This window comes from Pipra filicauda, unplaced genomic scaffold (assembly GCF_003945595.2).
Source record: "Pipra filicauda isolate LSUMZ 115617 unplaced genomic scaffold, ASM394559v2 scaffold151_size3305965_pilon, whole genome shotgun sequence".
Taxonomy (NCBI): Eukaryota; Metazoa; Chordata; class Aves; order Passeriformes; family Pipridae; genus Pipra; species Pipra filicauda.
Genome location: NW_024104007.1, coordinates 1999490 through 2017364, shown reverse-complemented (window position 1 = coordinate 2017364; position 17875 = coordinate 1999490). Strand labels below are relative to the sequence as shown.

General features: G+C 40.6%; 1 protein-coding gene across 1 annotated transcript in view; it reads left to right on the top strand.

Annotated features, from left to right (window-relative positions):
• The window catches only part of SYNE2 (spectrin repeat containing nuclear envelope protein 2), a 149463-nt gene that overhangs the window by 81865 nt on the left and 49723 nt on the right, over positions 1 to 17875 (top strand). Inside the window, exons 67-82 of the mRNA XM_027716626.2 lie at positions 552 to 683; positions 1253 to 1405; positions 1652 to 1861; positions 2971 to 3072; positions 4094 to 4213; positions 4384 to 4584; positions 5966 to 6139; positions 6714 to 6845; positions 8676 to 8872; positions 9069 to 9201; positions 10019 to 10201; positions 10634 to 10780; positions 12341 to 12517; positions 14014 to 14169; positions 15057 to 15206; positions 17522 to 17698. Of these exons, the coding sequence (XP_027572427.2) occupies positions 552 to 683; positions 1253 to 1405; positions 1652 to 1861; positions 2971 to 3072; positions 4094 to 4213; positions 4384 to 4584; positions 5966 to 6139; positions 6714 to 6845; positions 8676 to 8872; positions 9069 to 9201; positions 10019 to 10201; positions 10634 to 10780; positions 12341 to 12517; positions 14014 to 14169; positions 15057 to 15206; positions 17522 to 17698 (2544 nt within the window). The remainder of the gene's footprint in view (positions 1 to 551; positions 684 to 1252; positions 1406 to 1651; positions 1862 to 2970; positions 3073 to 4093; positions 4214 to 4383; positions 4585 to 5965; positions 6140 to 6713; positions 6846 to 8675; positions 8873 to 9068; positions 9202 to 10018; positions 10202 to 10633; positions 10781 to 12340; positions 12518 to 14013; positions 14170 to 15056; positions 15207 to 17521; positions 17699 to 17875) is intronic.

Below are 17875 nucleotides of genomic sequence, written 5' to 3'. Positions count from 1 at the left end.
GAGCAAATCTCTGGCTAAAATTTTGTTCTGCCGTTCACCATTGTGTTCTCTCATTCTCATATGTCAAAAGCAGAGTTTGGACTGCAACAAGAGCGTGTTGTGTTTATGTTCTGAACTGACTGCAGAATTTTATTCCTTGGACAAAACTGTAATTCCTGTTATTAACAGTTTTGTTCACATTAAATTAGGATAATTAGATTTATTATTCTCTGAAATTGCTGCTATACAGGAAAGAATATCAGACATAAAAGAATGAATGTCAGCTCTTTTGCAGGCAAGACTTAACCCTGCAGTGGGCAGTGGGGTTGCAACTACAGCTGTAGCCCTTAAAACTGGGAATCAGAGGCTCCTTTTTCAGTCAGTCTCCCATCAGGGCACAGCCTGCCCAACTTTTGCCAGTATAAAGGGATCCCTGCTATCCAGGTGCTTTATATTAGTGCCTTAAAAGTTTCATTTTAATGCTTTTTGAGAGGAGTGATATTTCATTGCCCATAGCCCTGTCTTCATTTGAGCTTTTCACCTAATTTCAGTGTTCTTTTTTCAAATGTTAGATTACAACAAAGATGAACATGCTGCCCCGAGGAACATTCACAGGTGCAGGAACCCCAACCGTGGAAGAACTGAAAACTTACACTGTCCAGCTGGGAGACCTGAGCCAGGAAGCAAATGTGGTGCATGCACAGGTAAAAATGGCATGTCCTGGTATTGCAAAAAATACCAGGGATTCCAGAAACAAGACACTGCTTGGACACTGGGAAACAGTCAATAATCATATTATTGCAAGTGGCATTCACTGTAGTGAGCTTTTGCATTGGGTGTGGACTAGAATGTAGAAATCAGCTTTGGATTTTGAGAGGAAACATTTCAAATTTCAGCTATGATACTTCTGCTAACTGAATCCAAAGATTTGCTAGTGTGGGTAAAAATCCTCAAACTATATAAAGCAAGGAAAATGATTTCAGTAAATCTGCAGGATTGGAGCTGACAAGACAAATTTGTTATGCTCATTCTTGAGATTAGAGACCTGAAAGACCACAGCCAGTCTCTAATAAATAAAGGGTTATTGTCTCAGCTTTGTCCTTGACAGCTCTGAATGTTACATGCATATAATTGTCTCATGAGTCTGTCTCTCAGTATTTAATTAATTCCATTTTATTATTAGCTGACCAAACCTCTAACCTTATATGAGTGAATAAATCTTAGCCATGCCTTGGGTGAAAGTACTGAAAACTTCTGGCTTGCATTTACTCAGGATAACGTGGCAGAGGAAGTCTCTTCCAGTTTGGACAGAAAGTTGTTTGAGTTGCTTCTGGCGATCAGCCGATGTTTGAATAACATGGAGGAGATGTTAAACACCTCAGTCCTCTCCACGGAAGAGGCAGCCGTGCAACAGGCTCTTTATGAGGTAACTGTCCATTCTGGGAAGGAGAAATCCCAGTGGATTTCTGTTACAACAGAATATATATGGCCTTATATTTCCCCTCTGTTTTGCTGGCATTATTCAGGAATAACAGCACCAAACTATTTGGTATTGCACAAATTTGGGCCTATTGCTTTTAACAATTACCAACTTGAGTCCTGCTGCCTTTTACAGGTGAGAGTCCTCGGAAAGACCATTTTCACTCATATTACTTTTCTTTCAACCCTTTAGACTCTGTCTGTCGAGCTGCAAAAACTTCACGCTGATCTGAGTGATAAAAAGGATGATCTCCTGAAGTCTATTAGCTGTGCTGGTGGGAGCACAGATGTGTTCTGCGAGTGCTTTAACAACTTGCAGGCACGGCTGGAACAAACTCAAGCTGCCACTGCTTCAAGGAGCAACTCAATGAAAGCTGGGCTGGATCATAATAGCAATTATCTGGTACTCCACTGCCAAATGCACATCTTGTTTCACAGCATCTGTTAGACTTGTCAGTGTTAATGCATTTGGGTTACAGATGAGCAACCTCTAATGGACTTCTTTTTTTTTTTTTTTTTTTTTTTGCTACTAAACAAACTTGTCTTGGCCTCTCAAGAAGCAAATTAATTTTGCTGGTTACAGTGCTGTTTGCAGTGCTGACTGCTATAGAGGCCCGGAGCACGGTAGAAAATTTGCATGCAGAAAGTATGGAAGTAACCTGGTATCCCATGCAGGCTGAGCTACAGGCTAAAGCAAGTTTCTGTGTGTAGGGATTAGGCCAAGGAGAGTTTCATGTATTGTTTCTGCTGCTGTGTCCTCAGGAGAGGCAGCCTTCTTCCCTTTTGGTGCCATGTCTGACACTGGGCTACTTTTAGCAATGTATTGGAGGTTGATTTGGCCCCACTGTATTTACTGTTCCTTTAGACTGTGCCGCGGTAGCAGAAGCCATAGTTTTGCAAATTTGCCCTTTTTTTGTTCTTTCTCAGAAAAGCAGATAATGAGAAGCTTTTCTTTAGATTCTCATGATGTGCTGAATCAACTAACTATTGCTGGAAAACACTCAGATCAGGTATTTAGTCTGAAGTAAGAAAAGAGCCTGGTCTTTGAAATACAGTTTGCAGTGTCCAGTGTACTCATCATCTGCAAGATGGCCTGGCTCTTTACTGCTGAATAATAAAGCAGTTCCGTTGAAGAACACTGGGATATTGTCTCCAAACAGCAGCAGAACTAGTCTAGCAATGTTTATTTATGCAGAATCCATGGAGCTCCATCAGTCAGCCAGTAATGGGCTCATTTTCTTATTTTCAGAAGAGAAGAATTTGATAAGTTTCACAGATTTTTACAGTCATAGAGGATCATTGGGACAGACTAATCTACTTTCTTACACTACACAGACTCCAGAATTTCCCTCTCTAAATTACTGCTTTAAGCCCATAATGCACATGCTTTATTTTTTCTGGTTTTTTTAAAGGAGGAAAACATGCTTTTGCTGTTGTTTGCTGTGTAATTTTGTCTGGTCATTACTCTATTCTTGATACATGATATATTTCTGATGTTTGTTTCTTTTGCAGAATCAAACCAGGCTGCTCTATGATCAGTTAACTGAGAAAAAAGCTGCTCTGCAACAATGCTTGAATGAACTACATGGACATAATGTTTCTGAACAGCTTCAGGTAATTTTATTCAAAGGAAAGGAGAGTTTTTACAGCATTAGCTATTATTTCCAGTTTTCTGCAATCTATTAAGTTTCATATTTTCCAAAGTTTGAGTCTCACCTAGGTTTTAAAATTGAGAAAGGCGAGAGTTCAGTATTTGCCATATTTGCCACCCCCTTTTTTTTTTTTTCCACTACACCCCAATCTGTAGACAGACCTTTTGTAGCTCTTTTAGTTGTTGGAGTGGAGAAACCAGTCTCTCCACAACCTCTCAGAGCAAATACACCTCATACTATTAAAGGGAAAAAAAAGAGCTACGCAGAGTACAGCACTTCACACATTTGGCCTTTTTATATGCAAAACTAGCTTTTTTTATGTGGGAATAGGACTCTAGTATTTATAGCTACTCATGTAGCATTTATGAGCACTTTGTCATATGGAATTTGACCAGTTAAGCTATTTTCTTTGACCTTTATAGGGATTAGAAGAGAATTAAAAATTAACAGACTGCATATCCTTCCTAGAATGGTCATTGGCCATCTACCTACTTGTTGCTGAAGGAAAGAGGGTATCTGGAAACTTCTTTATTACAGGCTCATAGCCTTGTTTACAGGCATAATTTTCTGCCAGACTGAGAGCTGTGTTCCCTGCTGAATCCTCTAGCAGGGATTGCTGCCTTGGGTATATTCTGTCAGGTAACCACTCTTGGAAAAGAAATGCCAGACATATATAGCTTTCCTTTCTTCAGAGAGGACTTGTCTCAATTCATTCCTAACTGAGTATTTATGGTTCATAAAAAAAATGGTGTTTTCTGAGTCCATGATTCCTTTTAATGGCTGCTCTTGAATTAGTAAACTGAAATGCATGTTGAATGCTGTACTATGTCATGAACAGTCTTGTCCATTTAGTTTTATAAGATCATTGGATCTTCCAAAGTACTGGCACAGATCCAGCCTCTGGATCCACTGCTCTACCAGTGATAATGGAAAGTTTAATGGAATGGAACTCTTCCTAGTAGCTTATTTTGTCCTTCTTTCAGAAAGTTGATGCCTATGCTTTGGAGCTGCAAAACTTTGAAAACCAAGTGGCAAAATTGAGAGGCCATGGAGAAAGATTGCAGTTACCTATCACCTTAATCCAGGAAGCTTATAAATTAGAGGTAAGGGGACAGTACAGTTTCCACTTACTCAGCAAGGTTTGATTTTTCAAAGCACGTTTTTTTTCAGCATCAAAAGGCTGATGGTTGTTTTGTTTTCTGGGAATGTATGTGTGGGGTTGTGGGATTTACTTCTGTCCTTCATGAATTGCTTAACTGTGTTTACATTATAGGATGTTTTGGATGACATGTGGGGGATTCTGAAGGCCAAGTATGTGGAGCTGAACTCCCCTTCCATCAGTGAAAGCCAGTATGAGGACTTACTTCGTGGGTTTGCAGAGCTGGTAGCTATTGGAAGAGAGAAGATGGCACAAGATCCAAAGCACCTAGCAAAAAGCAGAGCAGCTCTACAGTCTCACCTGGAAAATCATAAGGTATAAGATGCTTATCACAGCAATGCTTAGATCAGCATAGCAGGATCACTGTTTGTTGTGAGTGGTTTCTCTCCAGTGAAATGGAGAAGAATAACTGGCTCATGGATGGGGGAGGGACTGGAATATGTGCAGAAAACAAAGCAAACAAAGGTTTTCAGTAGACCAAAACAGGACCCACTAAAATATGAAAGGGTGGCTGTTATTACAAATGCAGTTTTGGTGATAAATTACTACTTTTGCTTACTCAGAACACATTGATGTGTAAGGAAAACACATGTCCTTCGAAGTACTGACAGTAAATCAGGAGTGAGGTTCTTGAAATTGTATAGCAACTGGGAGTTGAGCCTTTGTTTTAGCATTCTGTGCCATCATGATCTGGTGGAGGAAACTTACCCATAGCAGCCACTTTTCCAATGGGAGGGTAGTTGAGACCCTCCCCTTTGCAGCCCAGTGTCCCTTGTATTCAGCTGCTACATGCTTGGTGGGAGATGCTGAGAAGGCACCTGCATCCTCACTGTCCTGCACTTGGCAAGCAGCCCTGGCCAGCACCAGTCACTGGAAGGTGTCTCTGTCATGTCAATACCTTGATGTAACTGCTCCACGTAACTTAAACTCCTTAAAAATTCCTTCAAGTGCTGAGCACTGCAAACCACTACTCCAAAGTCATAGGAGTCAACCATAGGTGGTTGTCACTCACAACTTACCCTTAGCAAAGCCAAATATTAGGAATTTGTTTACAAAGCAAAAGAAAACTGCAAAAGCCATTTTCTCTACCCTGGTAGGAATACTCAGGATGCTCACACAGCCTATGCCTGGAGTATGGTCTTTAAGTGAAATTCTTGTACTAGTTATTAGTTCTTAATGAAGAATGTCTTGATTGAAGACCCTGAAACCTTTTTTTTTTTGTGGGGGAAAGTGCTGTGTTGAGATTCAGACATTTACCAAGAGCCATAACTAAATCAAACTGTTGCCTTATAGTTATACAAAACTATTGTTCCCTGCCTACTACTTATTGCTTGAAGTCACCTGGAATCCAGATGAAACAAACTGGATAATGGCTGTGTGTGGTGATAACTACCTCATGCTAAACTACACATTTATTTACAGCTAAACTCTTCCTTCCATCATCTTCCTGCAGCATCTATGAATTTCATACAAACTGAAGGTATAAATGTAGATCTTTCTCTTTAGAAATGTATAAATGAGAACAGTGTATTCAGCTCATCACTTATTTCTGACTAACTGTGAAATGATCAGTGACTGCCCATCTTGGAGTGATGCAGAATTTGGGTAGTAGTCTCCTGACTCCAGCTATGCCCTGAAACTGGCTTCTCAATGACTCTTTTCTCTTAAAGACCAAGCTTTAACTTGTTTTTTTCAGGACTTTTTCCGCAACCTCATGACCCGCATGGCTTACATGCAAGCATTTTCTAAGAGAGTGAGTCCTTCCGTCCTGCAAAAGAGAGAGGAATTCTGGAAAGAGCTGGTGAATGAAGTCAGGTTGCTGGAGCAGAAGGCCTGCCAGTATGGTATCCACTTAGAAAGCCTGTTAAAGGTAATAACTCAAAAGAAACCCAAAATAAAAGCTGGAGGGAAGAAGAAAAATTTTCATCTACTTTTCACACCAGTGATTCTTTAGCTAGTAGTTGTCCTTTCCTGACTCCGCTGGACAGCAACAGTCTATTAGTTATTCTGTCAGTAAACCAGCTTTATCTTTGCAGGTCTCTGAAAGTGGACATTTCAACTTATTATTCTGACATGGGTGGGACATTATGACTTCTTGCAGTAACTTTTGAGTGCCTGGACTGACAGAAGAGCCTTTTAAGGCACAAAAATACCATCAGCACTCTAAAATAAGACTTAATCTTAAAACATACCTAGGGAATAAAAAATTATGTACACCACTTTAAAATAAGAACCCTTGAAGATATTGGAGAATGAATAATTAATTAATCTATGGTGAAATCATGTCTCACTTTATTTTAATTTCCATATTATTCACCTATTTTCATGTTATGTTTCATTAAAGCAAGAGCTGCTGATGCTAGAATAAACAGTAAGGCCTGAGTCTGGTGTAGCAAAAACGCAGATTGATGTGTGCTGTGTTAATGATTCAATGTATTTTTTAGGAATGGATGGTGTTTGATGAGGAACGCCTAGTTTTCAATAAGGAGTTAGAGGCACTTACCTCTACGTTGCCTTCTGTCAATTTAGTTGAAGAAACTGAAGAAAGATTGATGGAAAGGATTGCACTTCTAGAGGTATTTATGTGTTTCTCCAGCTGGCTTTCTTTGTGGATCTGTAGAGTTGGCCAAAAGATTAGTTAGAATGTGAGAAGATGATGATTTTTAGGACCCTGTTTCCTTTGTCTCCTTGCCTGTGTGTGGATGCAAGCCGACAACTTACTTTTAAAAGTATCAGGGGACCAGGCTGCTAATTTCAGCCACAGGCTACAAGTTCATCTAAGTGGGAATAATGACTATAGCTACTTTAGAAGTTGGTCTACAAATGCAAATATTTGGGATAAGATGGTGTGCAGGCTCCATGGATCCCAAATACAGCAAGGAGCTTTGGAGTGCACACAGAGCCACTTCTCTGGAATTCAGGAAAGATTTTCATGCCATGGTGTAAAACCTGTGGAAGAGGAGAATCAACCTAGTGCCTTCAAATACCTGAAAATAGAAGTATTTGAACCCCTATTGCAACCCTGGTTGCAGCTGCATCTCTGATGGCAGAGCTGCATCTTTTATTTGGAACCTCAGCTGCAGTTGGAAATATTTTATCCATGTTTTAAACACATTTAAATATAAGGATATGAAAGCAGCTTCTATGATTGTTTTATAAAATTAAGAAGAAATAGTATTCAGTAACCTTAGTGAAGTATTTTCAGAGAGTGCTCTGCATTCCTCAGAGGTGTGACCTTTCTCAGTCTTCAGAGGACCCACTCCATTAGAAATTTTTGAATTAATAAATGTTTGGGTCTATACTGAGTCCAATTTGATATTTAGATTCATAGACTATAAAGGGCAGAAAGGATTATAGTGATTTAATCTGTCTGACTGCATGAAAGAGGTCACTGGATATTCCAAGAAAATTCTGAGCTATATTAAAGCTTTTGTAATTGATCAACAGTAGATATTTACAATCATAGTGGCCCTCTGGTGCTTTTGATACCTTTTGCACTGAGACAGGAGACATGCAATGCTTAATCAGTAAGTGTGAAGTTGCCTAGTTTTCCTTGGCTTTTTAAGTTTTTAACTAGCTCTTCACTCTTTATTTGTCTTTAAAGAAATCAGAAACAAAGTAGTAAAGCTTTAGAAGATGTTTTTGGGTGGAGTCCCAGCACTGGACCTTCACAATTTCAAGGACAGGGCAGAATAAAATTCTCTGGGGCTTAATTCCTGTGAGACAAATATCTCTAGTAACAATATTGTACATGTCTGGATAGAAGTTAGATGCACATCACACAATTGCTACTTTGTTTTCTCCCTGGGACTGATCTGCTTCCTGCTTTTTTTTTTTCTTTTTTACCCTTTCCTCATTTTGACCTTCCAGTGAAGTGTAGTAATGGTAAAATGCCGACTAAGGAAACCAGACCACTCCTATTTTTTTTCCTTAATGAGCTTCACTGTTCACTCTTTGTTCCTCTCTGCCACCATTATTCAATAATTATCCCAACAGTTTCCTTCAAAACTCTGGTAACATTTCTTTTTAAATAGGATAGAACCTGAAGGAAGCACAATAACTTTGAGGGGAACAGGAGGACAATAACAATAACTTTCTGGTGGGAACAGCCATATGTTTGGACAGTGCAGCCAGATCTGACAGTCTTTGTCCATTGCCTGAGGTTTGCATGGGTCAGAAACGCCCATCAAATCATAACACATTCTGATTATGTATGAAAGTATGTTGAGATCTGTCTTGATCTCTCTAGGGGAAACAAAAAAACCCACCCACTCTTATTTGGAAAATAAAATACATGACAGAGTAAGTGTGAGATTAAGAAGTCAGAACAAATTATATGTGTTTTCCTAGCTGTGTTTTCTGTTTTTAAAATATTATTGTTCTGCAAACTTCCCATATTCTGACAGCAAATCAAAATCAGTGTTGATGAAAAGCATGCCAGGCTATACCAGATGGTGAAAGAAGGGAAGAAATTGCTGACTGTTGTGAGCTGTCCAGAAATAAGAAGCCAGATTGGGAAGCTGGAAGAGCAGTGGTTGTCTTTAACCAAAAAAGTTGGCCATGAACTACACCGACTTCAAACGTTACTGAAGCTCTTGGTCAGGTGGGTGTAACTCAAAAAGCAATTAGAGATATCAGTTAGACATCAGTTTCTGATCTTCTACAGGTGATAGCTGTAGTCAAGCTTCTGCAAGGTCCTGTAGCAGCAGAGGTGCTACAGAGAGGACAATTTGGAGGGTGAGAAATGTATCCTAGCCTCAGCTAGATGTAATTTTCTGTGTTTTGTTTCCTCCTTGTAGCTACAACAGAGACTCTGAGGAATTAATGAAATGGCTGGACTCTGCTCAGCAGAGAATGAATTTTTGGAAGGAACAGTCTCTCAATGTGTCACAAGATCTTCCCACCATCAGGGACAACATCAGCAGCTTGTTTGTAAGTCATTTCTGCTGCCAGGTTTAGATAAGGCATTGTGACTTTTGGTGAAAATGACCATTTTGAGAGGTTTTTGTATTTGCCATGAGGTGTAAACTGCCCATGTAATACAGCACTGAATGGGTGTGTCCCCTAAAGCCACCAAAGACCTTCCTTCAGATCCTGACACTGGCCAGAGATCGGAAATCAGAATGGAATCCTCTGTAATGAGCTCACAGCCCAGCCAGGATCTCTTTCTTATGCAAGTACAGCATACTGGCACTGTTTCTGTCTTGCTCCTGATGCCAAACACCAGATCCAGCAGTTCTGCCAAGCTGCCACTTACCAGCAGAACTTGGAGCATGGGCTCAGGGTACAGGAGGGATGAAGATGCTCAGCCAAAGTCAGGAAAGGGAAATATGCTGAATTGCATTTCATGTCTTTGCCTGCCCCCCTGTGCTGTGCTCCCCTTGGATGACCAGCCAGGAGGTTCAGCCCCAGTATAAGGCCAGACAGAAGGAACAGTGCACAGTGGGAAAGCAGAGCATCGTGAAGGTTGGACTGGTAGGTGTGAGCTGGCTGGAGACCTGAGGACTGGGGTTCCTCCCTGAACCTCTGTTCCCATCCACATGGATGGGGCAAAAAGTGGCATTCAGCATTGTATCAAGCTGGGCAGAAAAATGCTTTACCTGCTGCCAGAACATGTGGAGCTCACTGTTAAACTTGCTAAAATCTGCTTGAAGCATTTCATCCTGTGACTGAAAACGTGGTTTGTCTTATTCATTTAAATAGATATTTAAATATTTACCATCTCTTAAATTTCTCCTGTGCACCTCAGACGTTCTCTAAGGAAGTTGATGAAAAATCTTCCCTGAAGTCATCAGTGGTGAGCACTGCCAACCAGCTCTTTCACGTGAAGCAAGCTGATACTGCAGCACTTAGGTCATCTTTGGCAAAGTTTGAGCAAAAATGGGGAGAGCTGATTACACAACTCCCAGCCATCCAAGAAAAGCTTCACCAGGTGAGGAGACACTCTGCTGCCATCTCTCAGTTCAAGCTAAATAATTACATTAAAATGTTGCTGCTGGGATTCAGTTGGCTGCTCCCCAAACTACCTTTTTCCGAGTTGACTGTGTCTTGCTTTCAGAATAACCCCAATATTGTACTGCAGTTTAAATATTTCAGTGTTCTTCCTGGGCTGTTTTGCGTATATTTATTATCTTTACAGTTTTACATGAAAGTCTGTTAAAAAAAGAAATATTTTTATTTGAGATTTATGAATTCTTGAACCTTTCTTAAGTCACTTGCCCTTCTGGAGCACAGGGCTCACTATCAAGTTCATGCCCCTGTAATGCGATTATAGTGCCTGAGCCTTTCTAAAAATAGAAATGTCATTTTCCTTGATATTTCTAACAAGCAGAGTGTAGAGGATTCATTATATGCTTTATCCCAGCTTCAAATGGAAAAACTTTCATCGCGGGAAGCTATTGCTGAACTAATGACCTGGCTGGACCATGTGGAACAGCAGCAGGAACATGAGGAGCCAGTAAATTCACAACGCAGTGCTGCCCAAGTCAAGAGCCTCCTTCACAAGCACAAGGTAAATGGGAAGCTGGAAGTCCAGACCTTCTGCAAGGTGTTTGGCCGTAAAAAGGATGGAAACAGCCTACAGGCATTGTCATATCCTTCCCCTTGCTCTCAAGAGGGTTCCTCAGTCGCAAAGGTGTCTTAAAATCTTCCTTTATAAAACCTTATGCTTCTATGACACAGAAAACACTGCCTGTCCTGCAATACAGCTACTGCCTGCTGTGCTGTAATCTCCTTTTCCCCATGCTGTCCCATCTGTCTTGCTTGTTCTCTCTCTCGCATTTAGATTATAAAGTGGGATGAGCAGGAAAGCCTTGCTTCCCTAGGAAGATAGACTGTGTTTGTGCTGTGTTCTAGCCTGTCTTTTTAACAGGGAATATATCTCCATAACCAGGATCTATTTAACTAGAGAACAGGGGTTTTGAATATCACGTGTCATCACAAGAAATAACCTGCAGAGAGAGAGGCTGCAGCAGAGTCCTGGCGCTGTTCAGATGCCAAAGCACCAGTGGCAGAGGCTGATTGCTCCAGCCACAGGAAAGATTCAAGCTGTGTACTTCCATAGATGCCAGAGAGCCCAACCTCAGGCCATATTTTAGCTCCCTGCAGAGCCATATTTTGCTCTGCCCTCACAGAGCTGCTGAGCTCTGCTCTAGGCTCAGGCAGTCTGACAGTTCTCAATCTACAGCTGCAGTTCACAGGCACTTTGGCACTGCACATAAGGGAAGTGCCAACATAAGCAGTTCTTTCCAAGTGCCTTGGTATATAACACATATATAACATTTTGGTCTGTATCAGCTGGATTTAGCAGTTGGGATATGTAGGTGAGGTGCTGTTTTAAATCCTTTGAATATTTGGAGGTCAGTTTGTAGGTGTTTCTTCTATGCTTGTCAGCAATATGGGGATGCATATGCTGAAGACAAAGCTGGGATGAAGGACACAAATTCCTGCAGGAAAACAGCTGTGACTTTAGTACCTCTATATTCCCTGGTGACTTTTTTCTGGGTACTGCTAGATATATGAGAAACCCTTTCCTTCTCTTTTCTCCTAAGACCTTCTGAAATAAAAAGACATTCCCTTATTTTTTCACTTTGCATGTAGTTTCTCACTCATCTCAGTGGGCAAGGACACTCATGCTGGAGGACACTTTCTCCTCCCAGGTACTCTGATATTCTGTTCTGATAGCAGATACTTTGGTAAAGGAGCAGAAGCTCTTGCTGCATTTGCCTGAGAGTTGCAGAAGTGTGGGAAAGCCTTGGTTTTAGCCTAATCTGGGACCATGGTAGTGTGATGGTATTGTCCTGTGGATTAAGTATAGAGTCTGGTACCCCTGGATTTCCTTCCCTGTTCCAGCACTAGCCTGTTCCTACTTTGAACTACCCATGTAATGATATTGAGGATTATTCCTACAGCCAAGTCTCCTTCAGAAAAATATTTTAGGTCATGGTTCAGACTCAGCTGCGAGTGTCCCACAGCTACACCTTGAAGCATCATTGGAATTGATCAGATTAAAACTACCAAACTAATTGGTTTACATTTCTGTTGGTTTTTTTTTTCTTTTTTTCCCCTGCAGGAATGCATGATGGAAATGAACTTTAAACAGTGGATGGTAGATTTTGTTAACCAGTCACTGCTGCAGATGAGCACTTGCGACGTGGAGAGCAAGCGGTATGAAAGGACGGAATTTGCTGAGTGTCTTGGAGAGATGAACCTGCGGTGGCACAGGCTGCAGGCAGCCTTAAACAGAAAGGTGGGATTGAGTTCTCATGGCTTTCTCTCTCATAACTGATCTTGCCTGTTGACTGTATTAGGTGGAAATATAAGATTCCTCCTATGAAGAAAATACAGTCAGCGACATGTCAACAAAGAAGTCCTATATTGAGAAAACTACGGAAAAGAAAGAATTCAGGGCAGTGTCTGCAGGGGAACCTGTTAGTGAAATCCGTTGAATCTTTGGGGTGCTGTGAAAGTTGGAGCATTTAAAACTTTATGGGAGAAAACACTGGGTGGTTTGTGGAAAGGAGAGGTGCTGCACTGCTTGGACAGACAGGCCTTGCTCAGCAAACAGCATCAAAAAAAACCAAGCAACCCCTCCACTTGCCATGTGATGAGAATGAGGAATAGGGATATATTAAGCTACCCCCAGTTTTCCTGTTGTAGCAGTTGGATTTGCCAAAAAAAGTAATTATTAGGTTAGTAGTGTTGATAGCCTTGGGGGAACATATGACCCTGCTGGAAAAGGCGTAGCAGAGATTAGTTCCCAGGCCTGCTCCAGCCCTCCTGGGTCCCTGGAAATGAGTTATTCTGGATCTGTGTCCTCCTCCTGAAGTAATTAAATGCTTTCCCAGTGGAGTGCTTTGAAGACCAGCAGCTGATAGGAAAATTCTTTATCTAGACTGACTGTACCAGCATATCTTCTGTTTCTCTGGAGAAAATCTGTTTCAAGCAGTGCCTCAGAATTGCTCTATTCTAGTGAGGCTAGAAATAACCCATGCATCCAGAATTAGGTGCTGCTGTTTGTGTGCCCCAGTGCCCAGAAAAGCTAGTGTGACTCATGATATGGAAAAGACATGGGGAAGGTTAGAATCCCAAATTCAACCATGAGGCTGCTGGAATGACTCCCTCTACTAACATATTCCTCTTTCACCTCTATTTCTCAATTTGCACAGCTTTGGGAGAAGCTACCCTCTCTGAATCCAGATACAAAGATCACTGATCAAACAGAAAATTCACAATTTTTTTATAGCTCAGGTGGTCTTCCAAAATAATTTTCAAGTGGAAAATTCAGTTCCACGATGGAATCCCACTTCTGTAGGAGAAAAAGTTATCTTCTCTAACCATTTTCAAGAAGCTCCATTCTAGGATTTAATGGATCCTCAGGGCCAAGATTGAAGATAGGAGATCTTCAAATAAGAAAGGTCCCTTTCATATTAGTAACTCTGGTGGGCTTTAGTGAGAATGAAGCTTTCAGACTCCATATGAATGTGTCCATGTAGCCCAAGGTCCCACAACTTGTTAGGTCTGCATGCTCCCAGCTCCAGAACACACACTGCCTTGTTTCTTCCCAAGGAAAAGGTCAGATCCTAAAGAGCCTGCAAAACCTTTTAGCTTTTCCTTTCAAGATATTTTCTCTAAATGTTATTTTCAATGTAGATTTTGTAATCTCAGAGTTTGTCATGGAAAGCGAAGCCCTGTTTCTGCCCACCCGTAGGTTTAAGGAAGTTAAAATAGTTCTGTAACTTACAGATACAAGACCTGGAACACATTTTGGAGGATATTTCTGAAAATGAGAACAAAGCACAGACTCTTCGCAACTGGCTGGAAGCTCAGAGTGATCGATTGAGATCCTTACAAACCCCAGCAAGTCTGATTTCTGCACAGAACACATTAGATGATTGCAAGGTAAAGCATTACATGAATGATGTTTTTGTAAAAACCCTATTTAGCACTTCAATGAATCCAGAGTAAAGAACTGCACAGATTTTAACAGAAAAAAACACAAAAGAAGGTGCTATTTCCTAGCAGAATACTACAGTGTAATTTTAATTAAAGCATGTTACATTCAGGTGATAGAACTAGATGCACTTTTAATGTGAATTGCTATTCTGTGGGGTTTTCCTCCAACTGAAGATGCCATCTGCTGTTGCTCCATGGTATTTGGAGTGTTGCACAGCAATATCGTAGATCGCATTCTGAGATTCAAAATTGTTCTCAGTTCAGCACAGCCATGGCAAAAGCCATCAATTCCATTAGTTTGAAGAGCTCTGTGGTTGAAGTGTCATGGAAACTACACAGTCCTAATTGGAAAAATAGCAACTCTCTCTACTTCTGCCCTAGAATGTAGTCTCTCTGCACCAGCCTCAAGAATCTTGGTGTCCTTTGGTTTTGTTGTGTTTTTGTAGGCATCGGATCCCTCAAAATTAATACAGGTGTTCAGCTGCATTGATAGAAAAACTTTTTGTGTCTGGAGAGGTACAAAGAGTCCTGCTTGGTAACTGAGGAATTAGCTCCTGATGATTTCCTTCCCAAGCATGATGTCCAGTGCTCAGACTGACAGTAAGGGGACTGATTATAGTTCAACCTGCAAGAGACCATCTGAGGCAGCCACTGTCACTTGGAATTCCTGTAAAACAGTTGTGTATCAGAGTTGAAATGATGGTGGCATGGCTGAAGAATTATGCAAAATTGGTTTTAAAGAAGGAATGTTTATCTAAGCTCCTCACACAGCAGGTTTTTTCCTATGATCTCATAAAAAAATCTTATTTTTCTTCCTTTTTTTTATCAATTAGGAGCTAGAAAATCAACTCACAGCTAAATCCAAAACTCTTGACGATCTCAAACAGAGTTTGGCTTCGAATGGTAGTGCAGAACAAACCCCAGAAGCTCAGTCTCTCAGGCTTGCTGAGCTGTGTGAAATGAAGGACAGCATTGTAAAACAGGTAAAAGCTTTGCCTGTGTTCAGGTTTCCTCCACTACCTGTTCTGACCACCAATGTTATTAATCTTCTTCATGGGATGGCAGGAGCTGGTACAAAAGAGATGCAAAGTATTCCTCACTCTTAACCTTCCAAAGAACCATAATGTAAATTAATGTATTTCCAAAGTTGAGAGACAAAAATTAGTCTGATCTTGAAACAGTTTGAATACAGAGGGGGAAGGAACAGACCCCCATCTGCAGTTTAAGAAATTAAAGAAATAGCTATTTTTCTGTAAAGTTGAAAACTTGACTCTCTTGCTTAATCTTCTCTTTCATACCCTGTGTTTGTCCCCTGTTATGTGCTGGTGGAAGCTGTCTGTTCCTACCTCATTCTAACTGCAGTTTTTCCATCTCCCAGTGACTCTTCCATCCAGTCACTGGGATGGCTGCTGCCATCTTCAAATCCTATGCAGTTTGCAGTTTGTTCAAGGATAGTCTGGCAGATTGGTTTCCCATGCAAATTTACTCCCCAGCAGTTTGTATTTATAGTTATATTATATCTGTATACTTGGAAATGATCTTTTTTTATGTGGATGTAATTGATAGGTTCAGGAAATATAATAATGAGTACATTTATAGATTTAAGTGTGTGATAATAAATAACCATATACTGTAGAGAATTATACATGATGTAGTGTTTATGTTTAAGATTCCTTTACACTTTCTATTATAAATGCCTTGTCTTTATTCCTCAAAACTTTGTGAAACCTGAACCCTTTTGCTTGAACTCTTCCACATAAGGTGTCAATACAGGATGGATCTGCTGCTTCTTAGTTTAGTTTTCAACAAAAATGACGTGGCTGTTTCTTACCAAGAAAGCAGGGAAATTTATATCTGTGTACATGAAGAAAGATTGTCCTTCTGCTTTATAGCTGGGGATAGAAATTGGCAGGATTGCAGCCTGGTGCTTTTTTCTTCTTGCAGTCACCATGGGTCATGTTAATTTTAGGAACTTTATGACTTAACTATCAAACTTCTAAACTGCAGAATGTTCTTACAGCCGAGTTGTCTGTGTGTGCAAAGAAACACTTTGTGCAGGTTCCTTCCCAGGGTGACTGCTCTCAGCAGAGCCAGGCTGTGATTTCAAATATAGGACTAAGGAGATGTGATCCCTTGATTACAATGTCCGTAGGCTGAGCTTGAGACTGTGAGTCTGTGGCCCCAGAGACACTTCCCAAGAACGATGTCTTTCCATCTTCCTTGTGTGGGCAGTAATTAGCTACAGGCTACAAAAAGCAATTACAGATTCCTCCCACCTATACCATGATTCAAAAGAGAATAGGGATGATTAATCCATCAGCCTGTGCGTGCCTGAAACTGGGATACTAGGATAAAATGATCTATGCAGTCTATTTAGGGTGAACTATAATGGAGAAAATTTTTCATCTCCCACTGTGTGGATGCAGAGTCAGAACTGAAATCCGGCATCTGGCTTTGCCAGGTCTCATGGAGACATAGTTGGTTTTTTGCCCTGTTTTCAAGCTTTTCTCAAAACATCTGGTCCTGGCATGTCTGGAAGTGGGTATTGAACTAGATGGTGCTTTGTCTAGCCAGGACCATGCCTTATGTAGTTCCCTGATACCGAAGGATAAAAATGACAGATCACACTGCAGGAGGACTGTGGTTTTGTGTTTGCAAAGTGTAGGAGTATGTGGCAAATGGAAGCTGTGCTTGCCCCATATAGATTAGACAACTGTAATAGTAAAAGTGACATAGAAAACAGAGGATATCCATCATTTAATTGTATATGAGAACCCTGAAGTTGCTAGACTGGGATTCAGGTGGGCCTGCATTATTAGAGCACAATGGCATAAGAGGGATGACAGCTCTCCAGAGTATTGTAGCAGCGTCTTCTTCCATACAAACCAATTTCTGATCAAATTATCTTTGAAAGGAAACTTGATCTCTGGATCAAACTATTTGCTTCCTAAGAAGATTAAGGCTCTCAGCTTCTTCCCACTTCAGGTTGATTTTGGCAGAAAGGAATAAGCAGTTCATTATTTCAGTACTTGTTACTTTTTGGCTCGTTCTGAAGTTGTGGCTGAAAGAATAGTGCTTCCTTGAACTCCAGTTAAATTTTAATTGCCCGCAAATTCTTATACTTCACTCTAAATACAGTTTACTGCTTTGTTTGAAGCCTGCACAATTCCTTGTCAAGAAGGAAAATACTCCAACTAGTGAAATTCTTGTGAGCAGTAAGCTTAGATTTTTAAGTAAAATTACAGGTGATTTATTGTCAAGATCCCAAAAAATAGCAACAAAAGTGTTTTGTTTGCAGGTTGCACAGTTAAAGGCCTCAATGCAGTCAATACTGGAGCAGTGGAGAGCATATGATGAAGCTTATGCAGAAGTCAGCCTGATGACAACAAGATATTTGTACTGCATAGATCAGTGCAAACCTTCTGGGGAAGAAGCTTCATTGGAAGCTTTGAAAAAACAGGTCAAAACTCTCCAGGTAAATCTGTTGAAGTTGTCTTATTTCTGTACTTCCTTCTATGGCTTTAGGCAGACAAACAAACACTGAAAAACAAGACAGAAAAATTTATCTGAGCAACTTTATTATCATGACGTTAAAGGCAGTGGAATATTATTACGTTTTTTTTACCTCTAGAGACACTGAGGACTATTTTTA